The sequence below is a fragment of the Leopardus geoffroyi genome, chromosome C3 (assembly GCF_018350155.1).
Source record: "Leopardus geoffroyi isolate Oge1 chromosome C3, O.geoffroyi_Oge1_pat1.0, whole genome shotgun sequence".
Taxonomy (NCBI): domain Eukaryota; kingdom Metazoa; phylum Chordata; class Mammalia; order Carnivora; family Felidae; genus Leopardus; species Leopardus geoffroyi.
This window is the reverse complement of record NC_059338.1, coordinates 66,623,384-66,639,749: the sequence shown is the minus strand read 5'-3', so window position 1 is coordinate 66,639,749 and position 16,366 is coordinate 66,623,384. Positions and strand designations below refer to the sequence as shown.

General features: G+C 41.3%; 1 protein-coding gene across 15 annotated transcripts in view; it reads right to left on the bottom strand.

Moving 5' to 3' along the window:
* The window catches only part of CDC42BPA (CDC42 binding protein kinase alpha), a 320,829-nt gene that overhangs the window by 60,793 nt on the left and 243,670 nt on the right, over nt 1–16,366 (bottom strand). For 6 of the 15 annotated variants that reach the window (XM_045453223.1, XM_045453231.1, XM_045453226.1 and 3 more), the window contains 4 exons: nt 10,856–10,961; nt 10,321–10,469; nt 9,004–9,095; nt 6,688–6,764 (listed from right to left, as the gene is read on the bottom strand). In XM_045453223.1, coding sequence (XP_045309179.1) covers nt 6,688–6,764; nt 9,004–9,095; nt 10,321–10,469; nt 10,856–10,961 — 424 coding nt within the window. Of the gene's footprint in view, nt 1–5,555; nt 5,604–6,687; nt 6,765–9,003; nt 9,096–10,320; nt 10,470–10,855; nt 10,962–16,366 lie in introns of all 15 variants that reach the window. The other 9 variants (XM_045453221.1, XM_045453229.1, XM_045453222.1 and 6 more) reach the window with 3 other exon arrangements.

Here is a 16,366-nt window from a genome sequence, read left to right as displayed (position 1 = left end):
AACTCTGGCAGATCGCTAAACAGGAACTATAATTTCTTTCTAGGAAATGGGAAGGGGGCTGACTTGAACACCGTGTCCTGAAGAGTTAATGGTGAACCGGGATTAGAAGGCCTGCAGATTCCTAAGCAATTTGTGTTTCTTCGTCCAGTGTGTAACTAGCACAACTTCCTCTTGGACTCTGTGGACCATACTCATCTATCCGTGGGGACCCCACTCAGGCACTGGTTCCTTCAGAAAGCCTTTCTGCAGCCGCCTGGCTCAGTCAGGTACCTCTCCTTTATACTCCTATGATATACAGTCCATATCTTTTATTAGTGTGATTTTCCCAATCGTGTTATAATTATTGATTTACACATGTGGTTTTTCCATCAGACTTGGATTCTTCAGGGCAAGAAACATTGTAACATGCTTATCGTAATAAAGCCTATCAATTTCAAAATCCTTAACAAGTACTGGATGAATCCTTCTGAAATGCTGCAATACTTAACTGAAATATTTCTTACGGCACCTGTCACTTTCGATATGGCGCAGCACGTAACCATGGATTTATTTTTTCTAACAAGATGATAAGCATTTCGCGGCCTACGTCTCCATCTGCTACGTACGTCTTAGGAGCTACCACCGTGCAAGGATTAACACAGAGAATCCTGGACTTTCTGGCTATCTTTCTACACTTCTAGAGCAGAGTTGGGAGTGTGCTGAATCTGTGAAAAAATGCATGACTAGTTCAAAGTACACACATTGCCACCATACTAAAAACAAGTCAAAACGTCTCTCAAAACCATCTCTGCGTATGAAGGACAATACCTGGTCTCAGCTGGCACTGTATAAAGCTAATAATGATACTAAATCATAGTGATAATGTTCTTCCCAAAGTGTCTACCTAGAAACCAGACAGCTGTTTTTCTGTTTTCAACAAGAAGGGGAAATTAGGCCGCTTCCTGATGATACAATTACAGGAACACACACTACGCTCTCTCTTCTACACACTGACACACAACCACGGTTTTGTACAAACAGTGGAACTGGTCTCACAGCCCGGGAGAAGCCAGTACGTTGCCTTCATCTCTAATCATATACCCTTTAAAACTATGCCTTTTCTACCTAGGTCTCTTGGTCGCCACCGTGATGCTCAGGCTGATCGTAGAAGGAGGCACACAAGCAGAAACCAAAAGAAGTACTTTATCTTATAGACACGGATTTGGCAAATAGCTTTTAAGATTCAGTTAATGAATTCCAAAGGTCTTCTTAAACAGGAGAGTGAAGAGTGAAAGTCTGGGTGGTCATTGGTGTTTCCCTCTAGACTGCCTCAATGTATGAGAATATAATACAGATCTTGTATATATAATTAAGATAGAATCCTGCCTAAATGAGAGAAGGGCTGCATATGACAATCTCCTGAAACGTGAGTTTCAAGTTGGGTTGTATTTAACATGTGGAAGGAAGTTTTGTAAAAAAAAAAAAAGAAAAAGAATTGAAGGAGGAAATATCAGAAATGCCATAATTTCTCAGCAGGATCTACACCTAGTGTGGGTCGTAGGATGAAAAGATCTTTATAATGTATGTTTTAAAATTCTGACTTCCACGGATTCTCATGGATGATCGACCTGCCCCAGATCCTGCTGACACAATGCTGCAAAGCCTCAGATTTCTGTGACTGGTGATGACAGAACATAAAAGAAGCCAGGGGAGAGACAAGAGATCTCTACAGGGAAGAGATGAATGAAGGAAGCTAGGAGCCGGGACTGAAATTAAATAGTTCAGGACATCGTAGCAAGATTTTAATATGAGGCCAAAACGAGGAGTAGGAGAACTAGCTTGTCAATACTCTCCAACTGCTGGCTTCTCGGAATTGGCCAGGATACAAGAAAACAGGGTTTGTGAGGATCAGACAGTCGGACCAATGGTACTAACTCTATTCCTTTATGTCTGACCTTTAATTCCTTGGTCTACTCTTTCCTCGGCACACTAGAGTTAAGACAGCATCCAAAAAGCAAGTTGGCAAATTCTCATTTGCCAGGTAAATGGGCAATTCCCATTTTTGTGTGTGAACTTGGCCCAAATGAACAGAGTGTAGAATCGTAATTTAATAAAACTAAAAACCTACCTGGCACAGATTTAATAAATGACAATCTGTTTACCAAATACAACAAGTGGTTCATTTAGATGACCATAATTAGCATTACCTTTAATACAGTCAAGCCAAGTATTATCTTTGGTTCCTTTGAAAAGAAGAAAACGAACTGACCAGGATGGGAAGTTTGTAAGCGTGGTCTGGTCATCCCTGGACTTCTTGCCCCTGGGATGCAGGGAACAGATGAGGGAAAGGACAAACTGCCGAGCTCCACCTGTCCCTCACCCTGTTTGGGACCTGGAGGCTGGGCCAATATGGAGTCACCCCAGGCAGTCTAGGGCTGGGGTGTGGGGTTGGGAGAAAAGATGAGGCTACCCTGCGGTCACCGGTGTCTCACCACACGTGGGAATGCCTGACCCGAGAGACAAAGTGGTCAGAGTGGCGTCAGTTTCTTTTAACATGAATTAACCCCCCTTCTATCTGCCCTCAATAGTGTCATACTCCGTTGCCACTAATTCCCTATTCCCCCAAAGACTGAGAGTCCAGAAACTTCCCTAACGGGACAGCAGACCGCCCACTTTACTAATGGGAGAAGGCGGTGATAAATGGTGGCCAGAAGCATGGACTGAATATATCCCAAGTTCTTTTCTCTTTCAGAAGAAGTTCATGATTCTGCACGTAGGAAAGCCCAACCACTTGACTTCTCCTGAGTCACAGAAGCAGGTGCTTCGCCCAAATCAGAGGGAAGGAAGGAACCTCCGTACACTTCTCTGCCGTCAAGGCCGCGCTTGCTGGGAACTCTACGCGTAGCAAGACCTGTGTAAACGGTGCAACTTAAAAGGAAACTGCTCTGAGTGTGCCCAGATTCTAGCATTCGCTTGAATTTTGAACTTAAGGAAGTCAAAGGTGATTCTGGAGGCGGGGAGGGGCCAGTGGTTTGGTTCTAAAAAACCAGAGGGCAGAACGAGGTCGCTAGGCCTCGGCGAGCAGACGAGGAGGTCGGTGGCGTGCGGAGGCCAAAGAAAACTTGCTTTCTGCAATCCTGCTCCACCTCAGCTTTATCCCTTCCTAAACCCACGAGTTCCTGCCTGCGATTCAAATTCCGGGTCCGCGGCGTGCCCGGCTTCCCTTCTGCAGCAATGAGGCCGATGCCAGAGAAGAAGGACGCGAGGGTGAGTCGCGCGGGGTGGCTGAGGGTTAGAGTCGGCTCGCTGTCGGGGGAGGCCCCGCACAACACTCCGAGGAGCGTGGGCACAAAGATCACAATTCACTCTGTTCCTTAAGATCCCAAATGCCGAAGAGAACTGAAGCTTCATGCCTCGCGTCTCGGCTGCTGAGTGCAAGCGTGCCGAGGACTGGATGCCGGTTTTCAAAAACCTCATCCTCCCACGGCCTCGAGGGTGAACGGAATGAGGACTCTGGGAAGAGCGGTCGTACTCATCAACCAGAAAGAGCCTCCGGCCATAGAATATGAAGTAAGAAGACAAACTACGTTTGAAAATGGGAGCTGACGGCTGGCCTTGTCCCTGACGTGTAAAAATCACCGTGCGGCGGTGACCTGACTTGACGATTCAGGGGGAAGGTGCGGTGACCCGTGTGGGTGGGGATGGAAAGGTGGTTAGAGGGCTAAAGGCGACATTCAGGCGACAATGGACTCCTGGACAAGAAAGGAAGCTAAAGGAACTCGGGAAGGGGGTGAACGGCCTATGATGAGTAAGGCAACAGCAGGGCGAGGGCCTCACGTTCGCTGTTCCCTTAAGTCCTCAAACCACCTACGAGTCGGTACCGCTGTTATTACCCCTGTTCTTCTGACCAGCAGACTGGGGCGCAGAGAGGTTGGGTAACTTGCCCCCAGCCACACACCTGGAAGGTGGTGGAGGCAGGATTTGGGTCACCTTACGTGCTTACCCAGTAAGCGGGAAGGGGAACCTCGGGAGCAGAGACCATGCTTTTTAAGAGCTGGCGCCTGGATCAGAAAGATTCAGCCTGTGTGAACTCAACTCCTTTTCACTGTGTAACAGGGGTTCCTTTGTGCCGGTTTAAGACTCGGTGGTCCGTGTGAACTGAGCTCAGGCTGAGCGCCGGTGGGTGAAGGACAAGAGAGTTCTGGAGGAACGTCAAAGCGGGACGCTTCCTCACTACGGCCGGGTGGCAGCGGACACAGCGGGGCCACGCGGGTGTCCCTGTAGCAGGCCCGTCGGCCACAGGACACCCGGGCTCCCGTGTTCTACATTCAGAGCTTTGTGTGGGAGGGGAGGGGGCGGGGAGAAGGGTTTGTTAGAAAAAGAGAAAGGAAATGGTTTTCTAGCGGAAGGAACCATTAAAAGAATTTATTCAGACTTCCTTGTCTTTCTCTTTCAAGTGAATGATGTTTCTATGGAAATAACATCTTGAGTATTTTAGTACAAACATCCAGTAGATGGTAACATGAAATACTGTTGTACATCAAGAGAGTTCTCTTTTTATCACAGTGTAGAGTGAACTAGGACCGTCTCAAGAATGATGAAATAGTTTCCATTCAGAATGGAAAATAGTACACTTTGGTATGATATTTCAAAGGCAGAAAAAAAAAATCAGTTAAAAAAATGTTTAAGCCTAGATCAAGAGTTTTCTTGAGTGGAAAATTATGCAAAGTACTCTTCTGAATGTAAGAATTATGTTTAACAGAACACAAAAAATAAAACATAAAAATTGCCCCAGGTTTAAAAACTGGGTTCTGCACAGAACATCTGCATCTGAACCCATTCTATTTTCCAGTTTCTAGAAAGGTTAAATGTTCAACAGGACAACAAAATGCCTTATGACAGGGATTTTTGTGCCATTTAATGTGGAACAGAGAGAACGCGGACAGGTGGCATTTCAGTAAAGAGAGTGAAGACATTAGGGACTTCTAAATGATCAAATCTACAGAATTAATTTAGGAGAGAAAATGATAATGCAGTCAATTTATAGTGCATGTAGCACATAGGTTAACTAAAATCACTTTCCACATTAGAAGATAAATTCTGTCAGCACTAAAAATTGATTTGTACTCAATTATTATGTTACAATAAAATCTACTGAAAGATTTAATACGTCACTTTTTCTGATTTTATTACCAGACGTTTACTTCTAACTAACATAAAAATTAAATAGCAAAATGCTGCAAAGGGGAACGTGAAACAGAAATTGCCATGAAAAAGAAAAATGAGCACTTTTATATATTTATCCACATAGTGACAATAATCAAATAAGCATTCCAGTCTTCAGAACTGTTGCAAAGAAAGGGAATCCAGATTCCTGACGGCCAAAGCATTTTTCAAAGTACATATTCACTTCCTGATGTTTAATAAAAATAAACCCTTTGTTTCATTTCAGACAAGAAAGAAGCAAATTTTGTCTCACAAGTAAATTACCAGGTGTGATCATTCTAAAACTGAATGCATTACTAGGCAAAACTCTTCAATTCAATTCACTGATGGTTTGAAAATCAAAGACTTACGTCATCCAAAAAATCAATCAGTGAAGATGAGGAAGAAGAAAAGGAATCCTATTTAACGAATACAGCAATAAAAAAAATAGAAAATATGGATGAAGCAATTTAATAAGAACAAATAATGAATCAAAAATCTTGTAAAACAATTAAAAGGCAAATGACATTAATTCAAACAAACAAATGAGAAAAGCAGTCATTGTCACTTGCTCACGAAACTTAGAACTCCAGTAATTACTTTTAAAAGCTGATCCCTATCCCAAAGCAATGAAATACAATGCATATATTGTACCCAAAACGTAATACGGTGAAGTGCACGGCAGATCATTAATAATCAAATTAAATGAAACACTTGAGGAGTAACGGGATCTCTCTGCCTCTAATTGTTCCCACTGGAACGTAACCTCTAGGAGAGCAGGGCGCGGTCTATTTGGCCACTACTTTAACTCCGGCACCTTTAACAGTGCTCTGCACAGAGATACAAGATTATTTGTTTAAGAGAGGTATAATCATTAACGTGAATTTTCTGGGACGAAAATATACTTTATGAATTTGGTTTTTTCCCCCCGGCAAAGAATTTAAGCAGCAGAAACTGACAGGCATACAGTCACTATTTCATTATTATGGAATCTTCTTGACACTCTCTAGGTACTACTTGTAACAAAAAGTATGCCTATTGTAAACTCCTAAAAAAACTTGAATTGACTTGGAGCTAGAACCAGCATTGCTCTATCCTGAGATTGACCTTTTTCACCGTTTTTTTTTTTTTTTTTTTTTTGTTTGTTTTGTTTTGTTTTTAATTGTGGCTCTATGCTTGGGAGAAAAAACAAAAGTGTCAACATTACTTCAAAAGTTAGGATTTGTTCTGCATTTCCTGTCTCCCAGGGGAAGGGATGAAATTTCTTTTAAATCTTGGGATGCTCATATTTAGACCTTTCTTAGATTTTTCTTACATATACATGTGATCACCATTTCCATAAGAATACAGAACATATTCCTTTCTTAATAGGCTTTTGTTTATAGAAGATTCTAGGTCCTTTTATGTGGGAAGTGATAAAACTGTTTCACCGCCAACAAATTTTAAATCACAACCTGAATTTGAAACTGACCACAAAGAATACTTGCACAGTTCAGTACTTACTTCAAGTTGATCCAGACCATCGGTAGGCGTATTCAAAAATGCCAAGAAAGAATGCTGTGAGTCTCGGTGCTCTATACCTAGAAGACAGCAGCAACTGTTTTTTAAAACTAGAACAATTTAAACTCATTCTCACGGATAACCTTTCCTGTCTGAATCTATTAAGAGCTGTTCACAAACGACCTCATTTTAAGGCTGATCAGTCCTATTAACTCTACATTTAAAAAAAAAAAACCGTATTAATGTTTCTTGAAATATCACTTAACAGTTGATTATTATCAGTCTCCACAACACGCTTGTTTCCTGACTTACTTGAGTTCTCGAATTTCTTTCTTTTCCCTTAGAGTACATTATAAAAACACATTAAATCGTGGTGGGGTTGAGAGACTCTTTAAAATATGGTTCTGTTTTTTCTAAGCTAATTTATCACCAAACAAGGTTTCTGTTTTGAAACACTCGTACTGCACACAGAGTATACACTAACATACATGACCTCTTACAAGAAAGTAAAGTAGTGATACAACAAATGTATTTAGTTATGAAAAATTGGTTGTCAAGGCCTCAATCTGATTTCAGGTATTGTTTTATTGACGAAATGAGGCACTCAAACCCTCGGTTTTCTCAGATGAAGTTTTAAAAGTTTCTGCATATTTCTTCACTGTGACATTAACTTTAAATGCGTAATTTCCAAAATAATTCTTAAAATATACAGGCAATGATAAATGCTAGCAATCAAGCACACCGTTTTGATTTCCATATCCTTAGGAAGTTACATCCACTAATTTGTGTGGTTTTCACAATAATCTCGCCAGATGATGTACTACATTCAGAAATTCATCCAATCAATACGTATTTACTGAGAGCCCATTAGGTGCCAAACCTTGTCCAGATACTGGCATATACTAGTAAACACACAGAAAAAACAATCTCACCCTCGTTATGTAAATATCACATTACATTATTTAAGCAATAGAGTATGTTATGTTACAACATAAAGTGAAATTTGATTATTCTGCAATGTTCAAAATCCAAGTACAAGGGGCAGGTTAACGTGTCTTCATAAAGCAGAGTGATAGACTTGAGTTACTTCTTTTGCAAGTTTAGATCCATGCTAACAATGACGCCACCAATGACACCAGAGTCATACTCTGCACTGGTGTCTTTTCTGTATAGACTGCCTTCAGGGCTACAGGTCCTACATGTCTTATATATTCTTTGTCTTCTGCTCACTAAATAGTGCAGCTCCCTTCCACCATTCATGTCTGAAAACTCAGCTTGAGTCTCATTTTGGTGAGAAGCCCTGTGCTCAATCAGAATTCCTAATCTGCCTTTTCTGGGTTCCTTCCTTTCTTGTTCACTAGGAAATGCCATCAATAAAAAATGTATTGAACATTTGCTATTTTTAGGGTTTTTTTTCATGTCAAATCCTTCACGTGTATGATACCCTCTCCTCCACAATTTTAAAAGCAGATACAGAGACCCAACCATCAGCGTGCGTCACACGACTGAGAAGTTAGAGGGAAGCATGACGTAAAGCCGTTAATTCGTCCACTATTCGGTCAGGAATACGGACTTTGTCAGGATGGTGGATTTCTAATAACTGGATGTAAGAGGATCCCTTCACTGGGAAAATAACATTCTGAATTTCTTTGTATTACACCTTCACATTCTGAATGCCCACATTATGGAAAGAAAATTGAGGAAGTTCCTGTAATGGAACTCCCAAGCTCTTGGGAATTCCTGTTCATGTTAAGACTCATTAATGTTCAGGCAATGCCTTCAGGAAAATGGGAATGGATCCTGAGAAATCCCACAGGGCAGGCAACTGAAGAACCAGACATGGAAGAAAGCAATGGAGTGCCCCAACAGTTCATCCCTGAACTGCCTTTTAATACCGGATTAATCTTTGGTTACTTCATACACTGTTCCTCAACTACCCCGGGAGTGAAGCCCCCTACAACATCTGAAAATAGTGTAAGGTATATTATAAAAATAATAGTTTTTTCCGATCACAAAAATATTATTTGTGTAACAGTCTGCGGCTATGGAAAAATGGTCCAAATTACGGCAAAGTGAGTTTTTCTGTTACTACGAAATTCTTTAAACAATGTATATTGAGCACAACAAAATGACTCAGAGACCAGGCTAGTGCACGTGTGTGTGTGTGAGGCGTGTGACGTGAGCATACACATATCCATCAGTGAGCGCCAGTGCTGCTGCGTGAATAACTCCCCGACCCGTGCAAGATGCTGACGCTCGTGCGACAGAACGGATTCAGAACAGAAGCAGGCCTGATTGATGCAAAACACATTCTCATACCCTTTTCAGATCTAAGCTCTTCAGTGTCCTTTATTAGCTGCTCGATTTCTGATAGTAGCTCCAAGTTCTTCTTCTCGGAGTCTTTCAGTTTACTTCAATAAGGGAAAAAAAGGAAAAACGTCATTATTTTTATCGCTGGTTAGGGAGCCATCCTACAGTAAGTACGTGGTTGGAGTTTCTTGGTTTCCGTGTCAGTCATGTCAAATCAGGGAAGTGCGAACCACTGCAGGGCAGACGAATCGGCCCTGTCACTTACTCTTGTGCAAATAAAGTGTTACGGGAGCACGGCTAGGCCCATCCGTTCGCGGACGGTCCACGGCCTCTCTCGCTCTATGACAGCGGGGCTGAGCAGGCAGGGACCCCGTGTCCCACCAAGCCTGAGACACCTTGGATCTGGCCTTTTAGAGAAGATGCTGACCTGGAGCTAAATGATTCACTTTTAAAATGTCCTCAAACTACAGGTCAAATTTAGAATTTGGTGAGGCTCTTTTACACAGAGCCACGGAAGTAGAGCATTTTCACGAGAGTGTCTACAGTTTTTGGCTTTGCTCATGGTCCCGCGTCCCAGGCGGGAGAATGTGGTGCGCGCTCGGTCCAGGTAGAACCTGGGGAACTGCACCCAACGGCGCTTTGGGCTCGAGATGACTCGCCGGCTCCGGAAAGCGTTCTCTCCCATTTTCGGTGTCACACGAGCACATTTAGGCAACGCGTACTTAATTTATGTCTGGATTATTCATAACAAGAGTTTATAATTCAGCTGGGGTGCCGGGTGCCTGACCTCCGATTCGATTTGGAATATGAGTGATTACAGTCAAAGCACTAAAAGGCTTCACACCGTTAGAAACTGAATTTATGGGACCATATTTCTTTCCACGATCGAATGCCTTTGGGATTCTGCTTTCCAGCACCAAATGGATTTTTCTATTTATATGTTGATTTGTGACCAGAACTTTCTATTGTTTCTCTGACTTATTCTTGAACCATGTTTATATCCCATCTAATTAAGATTTTCATTGTATCATTTATTTCTTCAGAGTATAATTTGCTCTACTGTTGTGATGAGGATTGAAGGAATATATTCATCAGGTAATTGTCTCAGACTGTGGAGAGGATATACTTTTTGTACTACATAAAAGAACAGCAAAAACAGTGATAATTAAGATATGTTTACCATTATTAAATTTATCACCAAGAGAACCTTCATTTGTAAAAGATCTATGGCAGAGTGATAGGTAGGGGCTAAACATAGAACTTTCCCCCCAAATACTTCTAGACCAACTTAAAATAATTCTAGGGGAGTCTATTCCCCAAGCTTACCATTCTGTGATGATGTTAGATGCTTTAACTTTATTCAACTCTTCTTGGATGGCCTGTTTAGCTCTTATTTCTGCATCGAGGGCCGACTGCAACTCCAGTCTAGCTGACATGTCCAGTTTTGCAAAACGACGCATTTTCCAGGGCATATCCTATCAAATAATACGACTGGTTTTAGCTCCATCCTATTTTATCCCTAACATTCCAATTCGGGAGTGCAAATAAATTTGGAAACTACTTAAAGGCACTAACCTTCTCTAATAACACAATAGAGCCAAAAGGCGACTTGTGACAATGTATCATTTTTCATTGAATTCAGAAATAGGTGTAGATTCACATACAGATGAGTTTATTTTTCGTCATTATTACCAACAATGGCTACCTACTGCAAATTACAGGGAGGCAGTGATGTGCTATGATTTCCCAAACTGGCCAAGACGTGGACTCGTTGATTTCTTGGGAGAAACTTCACAGTGGGCTAAAGCCTAGACAGACCCACCCAAGGTGATCACTCTCCCCGCAAAACCGCTGAGCTTACTGTTGCTCGTGCACCCAGGCTGGAATTTCTTAAAGCTTCCAACTCTTCAGTCATTTTAGAAGCTAAGGCCTGCAGATACCCTCGTGCATCCTTTTCATCACTGACCCTGGAATACATACGTATACGGACAAAGCACAAAAGTAAAACAAACAGAAAATCTTCAGTGAAATATAGGTCGTTTTCAAAGCATCCTACAAGAAACGAAAGTGATACAAAGTTAAACATATACATATATTTTTTAAAATATAATTTATTGTCAAGTTGGCTAACATACGGTGTATACAGTGTGCTCTTGGTTTTGGGGGTAGATTCCTGTGATTCATCGCTTATATACAACACCCAGTGCTCATCCCAACAAGTGCCTTCCTCGATGCCCATCTTCCATTTTCCCCAATTTAAACACATTCTTAAATATCTTCTTTCAAAAGGTCTCCCACAGCACTCCTGCCTGTCAACAAGTGGGAAAAGGTTTGCTGAACTGTTCAGTTATCTACAAATTAAAGCTGGTCACATTTAGGAAAGTTCAAATTACTTATATCTGATAAATTGGTAAAATTTCACCCTTGAACTGCAGAAATAATACTCTTTTAATCTAACATTAATCACACACACATTTACATGATTTCTAAAGAGTATTAAGATTTTTCTGGCACAAGAACAGACACTCAGATCAATGGAACAGAATAGAGAACCCAGAAATGGACCCACAAACATATGGGCAAGTAATCTTTGACAAAGCAGGAAAGAATATCCAATGGAACAAAGACAGTCTCTTCAGCAAGTGGTGCTGGGAAAACTGGACAGCGACATGCAGAAGAATGAACCTGGACCACTTTCTTACACCAGACACAAAAATACACTCAAAATGGATGAAAGACCTCAGTGTAAGAAGCCATCAAAATCCTCGAGGAGAAAGCAGGCAAAAAACCTCTTTGATCTTGGCCGCAGCAACTTCTTACTCAACACGTCTCCAGAGGCAAGGGAAACAAAAGCAAAAACGAACTACTGGGACCTCATCAAAATAAAAAGCTTCTGCACAGCGAAGGAAACAATCCGCAAAACTAAAGGCAACCAACGGAATGGGAGAAGATATTTGCAAACAACATATCAGATAAAGGGTTAGTATCCAAAGTCTATAAAGAACTTACCAAACTCAACACCCAAAAAACAAATAATCCAGTGAAGAAATGGGCAAAAGACATGAATAGACACTTCTCCAAAGAAGACATCCAGATGGCCAACTGACACGTGAAAAAATGCTCAACATCACTCACCATCAGGGAAATACAAATCAAAACCACAATGAGATATCACCTCACACCTGTCAGAATGGCTAACATTAACAACTTAGGGAACAGCAGATGTTGGCGAGGATGTGGAGAAAGAGGATCTCTTTTCCATTGTTGGTGGGAATGCAAGCTGCTGCAGCCACTCTGGAAAACAGTATAGAGGTTCCTCAAAAAACTAAAAATAGAACTACCCTACGACCCAGCAATTGCACTACTAGGCATTTATCCAAGGGATACAGGGGTGCTGTTTCGAAGGGACACACAAACGCCCATTTTTATAGCAGCACTATCAACAATAGCCAAAGTATGGAAAGAGCCCAAATGTCCATCAATGGATGAATGGATAAAGATGTGGTATATATATACAACAGAGTATTACTCAGCAATCAAAAAGAATGAAATCTTGCCATTTGCAACTATGTGGATGGAACTAGAGGGCATTATGCTAAGCGAAATTAGTCAGAGAAAGACAAATATCCTATGACTTCACTCATATGAGGCCTTTAAGAAACAAAACAGATGAACATAAGGGAAGGGAAACAAAAATAATATAAAAACAGGGAGGGGGGACAAAGCATAAGAGACTCTTAAATATGGAGAACAAACAGAGGGTTCCTGGAGGGGTTTTGGGAGGGGACATAGACTAAATGGGTAAGGGGCATTAAGGAATCTACTCCTGAAATCATTGTTGCACTGTATGCTAACTAACTTGGATGTAAATTAAAAAAAAAAAAAAAAGATTTCTCATTAATTGGATTCTGCCATTTTATCTTACAAAAACAAAACATACCCTTTTTAGATGTACTGAAGTGTACTACATTTAGAAAGTTTAAAGTAGAACATTCTGTGAAAATCAGGGTTATCTTGCAATAAAGCTCCTCTGTATTCTAAAATGGTCAATAAAATAACAAAGGGAAACAGTTAAAGTTGACTGAAATTCGTAACTGTCTTAAGGCTACCTTGACTGATGCAACTCTTAGGATCTTAGATAGGTTTTTAAATTTGGGCACATGGGTGGCTCAGTTGGTTAAGCATCTGACTTCAGCTCGGGTCGTGATCTCAGGGTTCTGAGATCAAGCCCCGGATCAGGCTCCCTGCTGTCAGCACAGAAGCCTGCTTCAGATCCTCTGTACTGCCCCCTCTTGGACCCTCCCCCACTCTCTCACGCTCTTTCTTTTTCTCTCTCTCTCTCTCAAAAATAAACATTAAAAAAAGGAAATGTTTTCAAATTATATTCAATAAGACACACTCCACATTTCAGAATTTATCAAGAGAAAGCTTGTGTTTTATTACATCTCCTTCAAAACCAGGGCAAGACTAGGGTCCGGACTGCCAGCAGATGAAAATCTACAAAAGAAGGTACCGTGCTCACGAAGAATGAACACTGGTTTACAGAAAGCTGTAACTGCACAAAGGAATAAAAAATGGAGCTGAAATTTGCAACGTCTACAAGTGTATTCTAATACACTCTGGGGAACACTATTTGCCTTTGTGAAGGCTGGCTGTTCTCATAAATAAAATTCAGGCCACTGAATAGTAATAAGGAAAGTATATTTCAGGTAAATCAAGATGTACCTGATGCATACAGCCGATGAATTTAAACCTTGAACTTTGCTTTAGTGGCTTTTAGAATTTAAACTCCCCAGGAGTCAAATTCATGTATCTATACCTGTGTATCTTAAAGAGGCCCCTGACAAGGGATCTGCTTCTCTCAGATGGGATGCTGTACCGGAGGACCAGAAAAAGAATCTAATGCTAAAAGCGATAAAATCGCTGTAAGACGTTGCCCCGCCGAGTCAGTTACATATTTTTAGGCTCTCTATCCATGTATGTAATTTTATTGCCTTTTAAAGGAAAATGGCTTTAGAAAATAGTAAGAACGCTTGTGTAGGAGGCTGTTTCCTTCAAATTTCTTTAACTCTGGACACTGCAACGGATCACCACCTTTTGATTTCATCATCTGACCTACAGTATAAAGAGTAAGTGGGGATGGAGGAAGATGACCCCTTCTAGAATACAAAAAAGACACTCACATGGTGGCAATAAAGAAAACTACATTATCGGGGCACCTGGGGCTCAGTTGGTTGGGTGTCCGACTTCGGCTCAGGTCACGATCTCGCGGTCCATGAGTTCCAGCCCCACGTCGGGCTCTGTGCTGACAGCTCGGAGAATGGAGCCTGCTTCCCATTCTGTGTCTCTGCCCCTCCCCCGTTCATGCCTCTCTGCCTGCCTGCCTCTCTCTCTCTCTCTCTCTCTCTCAAAAGTAAACAAATGTCAACAACAACAAAAAAAGAAAACCACATTCTCATTTAAATGGCCAGGCTCCTGGGCGTCCAGCAGTCTGCTTCAGTGTCTAGCACAGCTCAGTGATCTGGGTTTATGCACATTCCAGGAACTTAAGAAGTCCAATGTGTTTCATTAACTCTGGAAATCAGTTACGCTAACTTTTTTTTTTTTTTTTTAACGTTTATTCATTTTTGAGAGAGAGCGAGGGGAGGGGCAGAGAGAGAAGGGGACAGAGGATCCCAAGCAGGCTCTGCGCTGACCGCAGACAGCCGGATGAGGGGCTCAAACTCATGAACCATGAAATCATGACCTTAACCGACTGAGCCACCCAGGCATCCCCTGTTGTTTAACATTTTAAATAAAAAACAATCTCTTGTAATTTTGTTTTTATTTACACCTTGAGTACGTTCACATTCCCTTACTCCTGTGGTCTCCCGTTAAGTCTCAACTTTTGATTAAAATTAGGTCCATTTTATTGGCTACAAAAAATTAAGGAAGGGAAGGGTTAAAGAAAAAAAAAAAGACTTTGGTCAGTTACAAACTCCTGCCATTTAAGTTCCACTGGGCCCCGGGTCTCCTACAACAATTCCTTTTCAGAATCATTGCTATCTGTTTCCAACCTCAAATCCTTAAAATTTCACTCCCCCCAGCCCAACACTGTCTTGCCCTTTGACTGTCTTGTCTCCCTTGACGGAGAGGGAGACACAGAATCTGAAGCAGACTCCAGGCTCTAAGCTGTCAGCACAGAGCCTGACGCGGGGCTCGAACTCACGGAGTGTGAGATCATGACCTGAGCTGAAGTCGGATGCCTAACCGACGGAGCCACCCAGGCGCCCCTGAAACCACAGTTTATTAAAATAACTACTGAACCACAAAAGTCCAGTTTCAGTCTATGTTGTTATTCTGGCATATCTAATCCTCTCCTCCCAAATTCTTTACAGTAATTAATCCAGAAATATTTATTAATACTATTATGCGGGGACATACTTGGAGACAGAGAAGATATCTAAAACATGGTCCTTAAAAAGTTGGGGAGGTAGGACATAGACAGTAGAGTGACTAAGAACTTGATTTCTGAGTCAGACCCAGAAACAGATTTCTGGGTTCAAATCCTAGCTCACTGCTCATCAGCTCCGGGACTTGGACTAAGTCATTTACCCCTTCTAACTCTGTTTATCCCTACCTATGAAACAGGAATAATAATCCTACCTCATAGGACTGTTGGGACAACTAAAAAAGAATATTGTAGAAGTGAATTTTCAACTCAATGCCTGGAATATAATATGTTGTAATCAGTATAAGCTATTACTTCACACAAATGAACATTAGTGAATGAGGATTATTTCAAGTAACGTGAATGAATGTAAATAAAGGGAAATAAAAGTTTTATTACTGAAACCCTCTGCTGATTATGAAAACACTTTCCTGGTTGTCCTCTGTGTCCTATATGCTGCTCTCACTATTATCCTTTTCTCCTTAGAAAGATCTCAACGTTAATGGCTTTATTGACTAGAAATTAAATCCCCAAATTTATATGTTTAACCTTAACCTTTCTGGAATGTTTCCAAAAGCATATTGGAAATCTGTAGCCAGATGTCTTAGGGTGAGCCCAGTCTGAAAACAATCAAAATTGACTTTATCTTCCTCGAAGTTGTTTCCTTCTCCTGACTTTCCTATTTCAATGATATCATCATTTTCTTTATCTCTCCAACTCAGAATTTTGGAAATACTAACTCTTCATCATCTCTTGTCCTTAATTCATAATTATAAGAGTCCTATAGATTCTTCTCCCATAATGTCTTCTCCATTTGTTCAGTTTCCCCCAAACTCCCCTCTATTTCATCCGGAACACCACTATAAAGAGTTGCCTTCCTAATGCATCATCTAATCAATGCCATTATCCTTTGCAAAAACCTTCTCTCCTTCTTATAAAGAT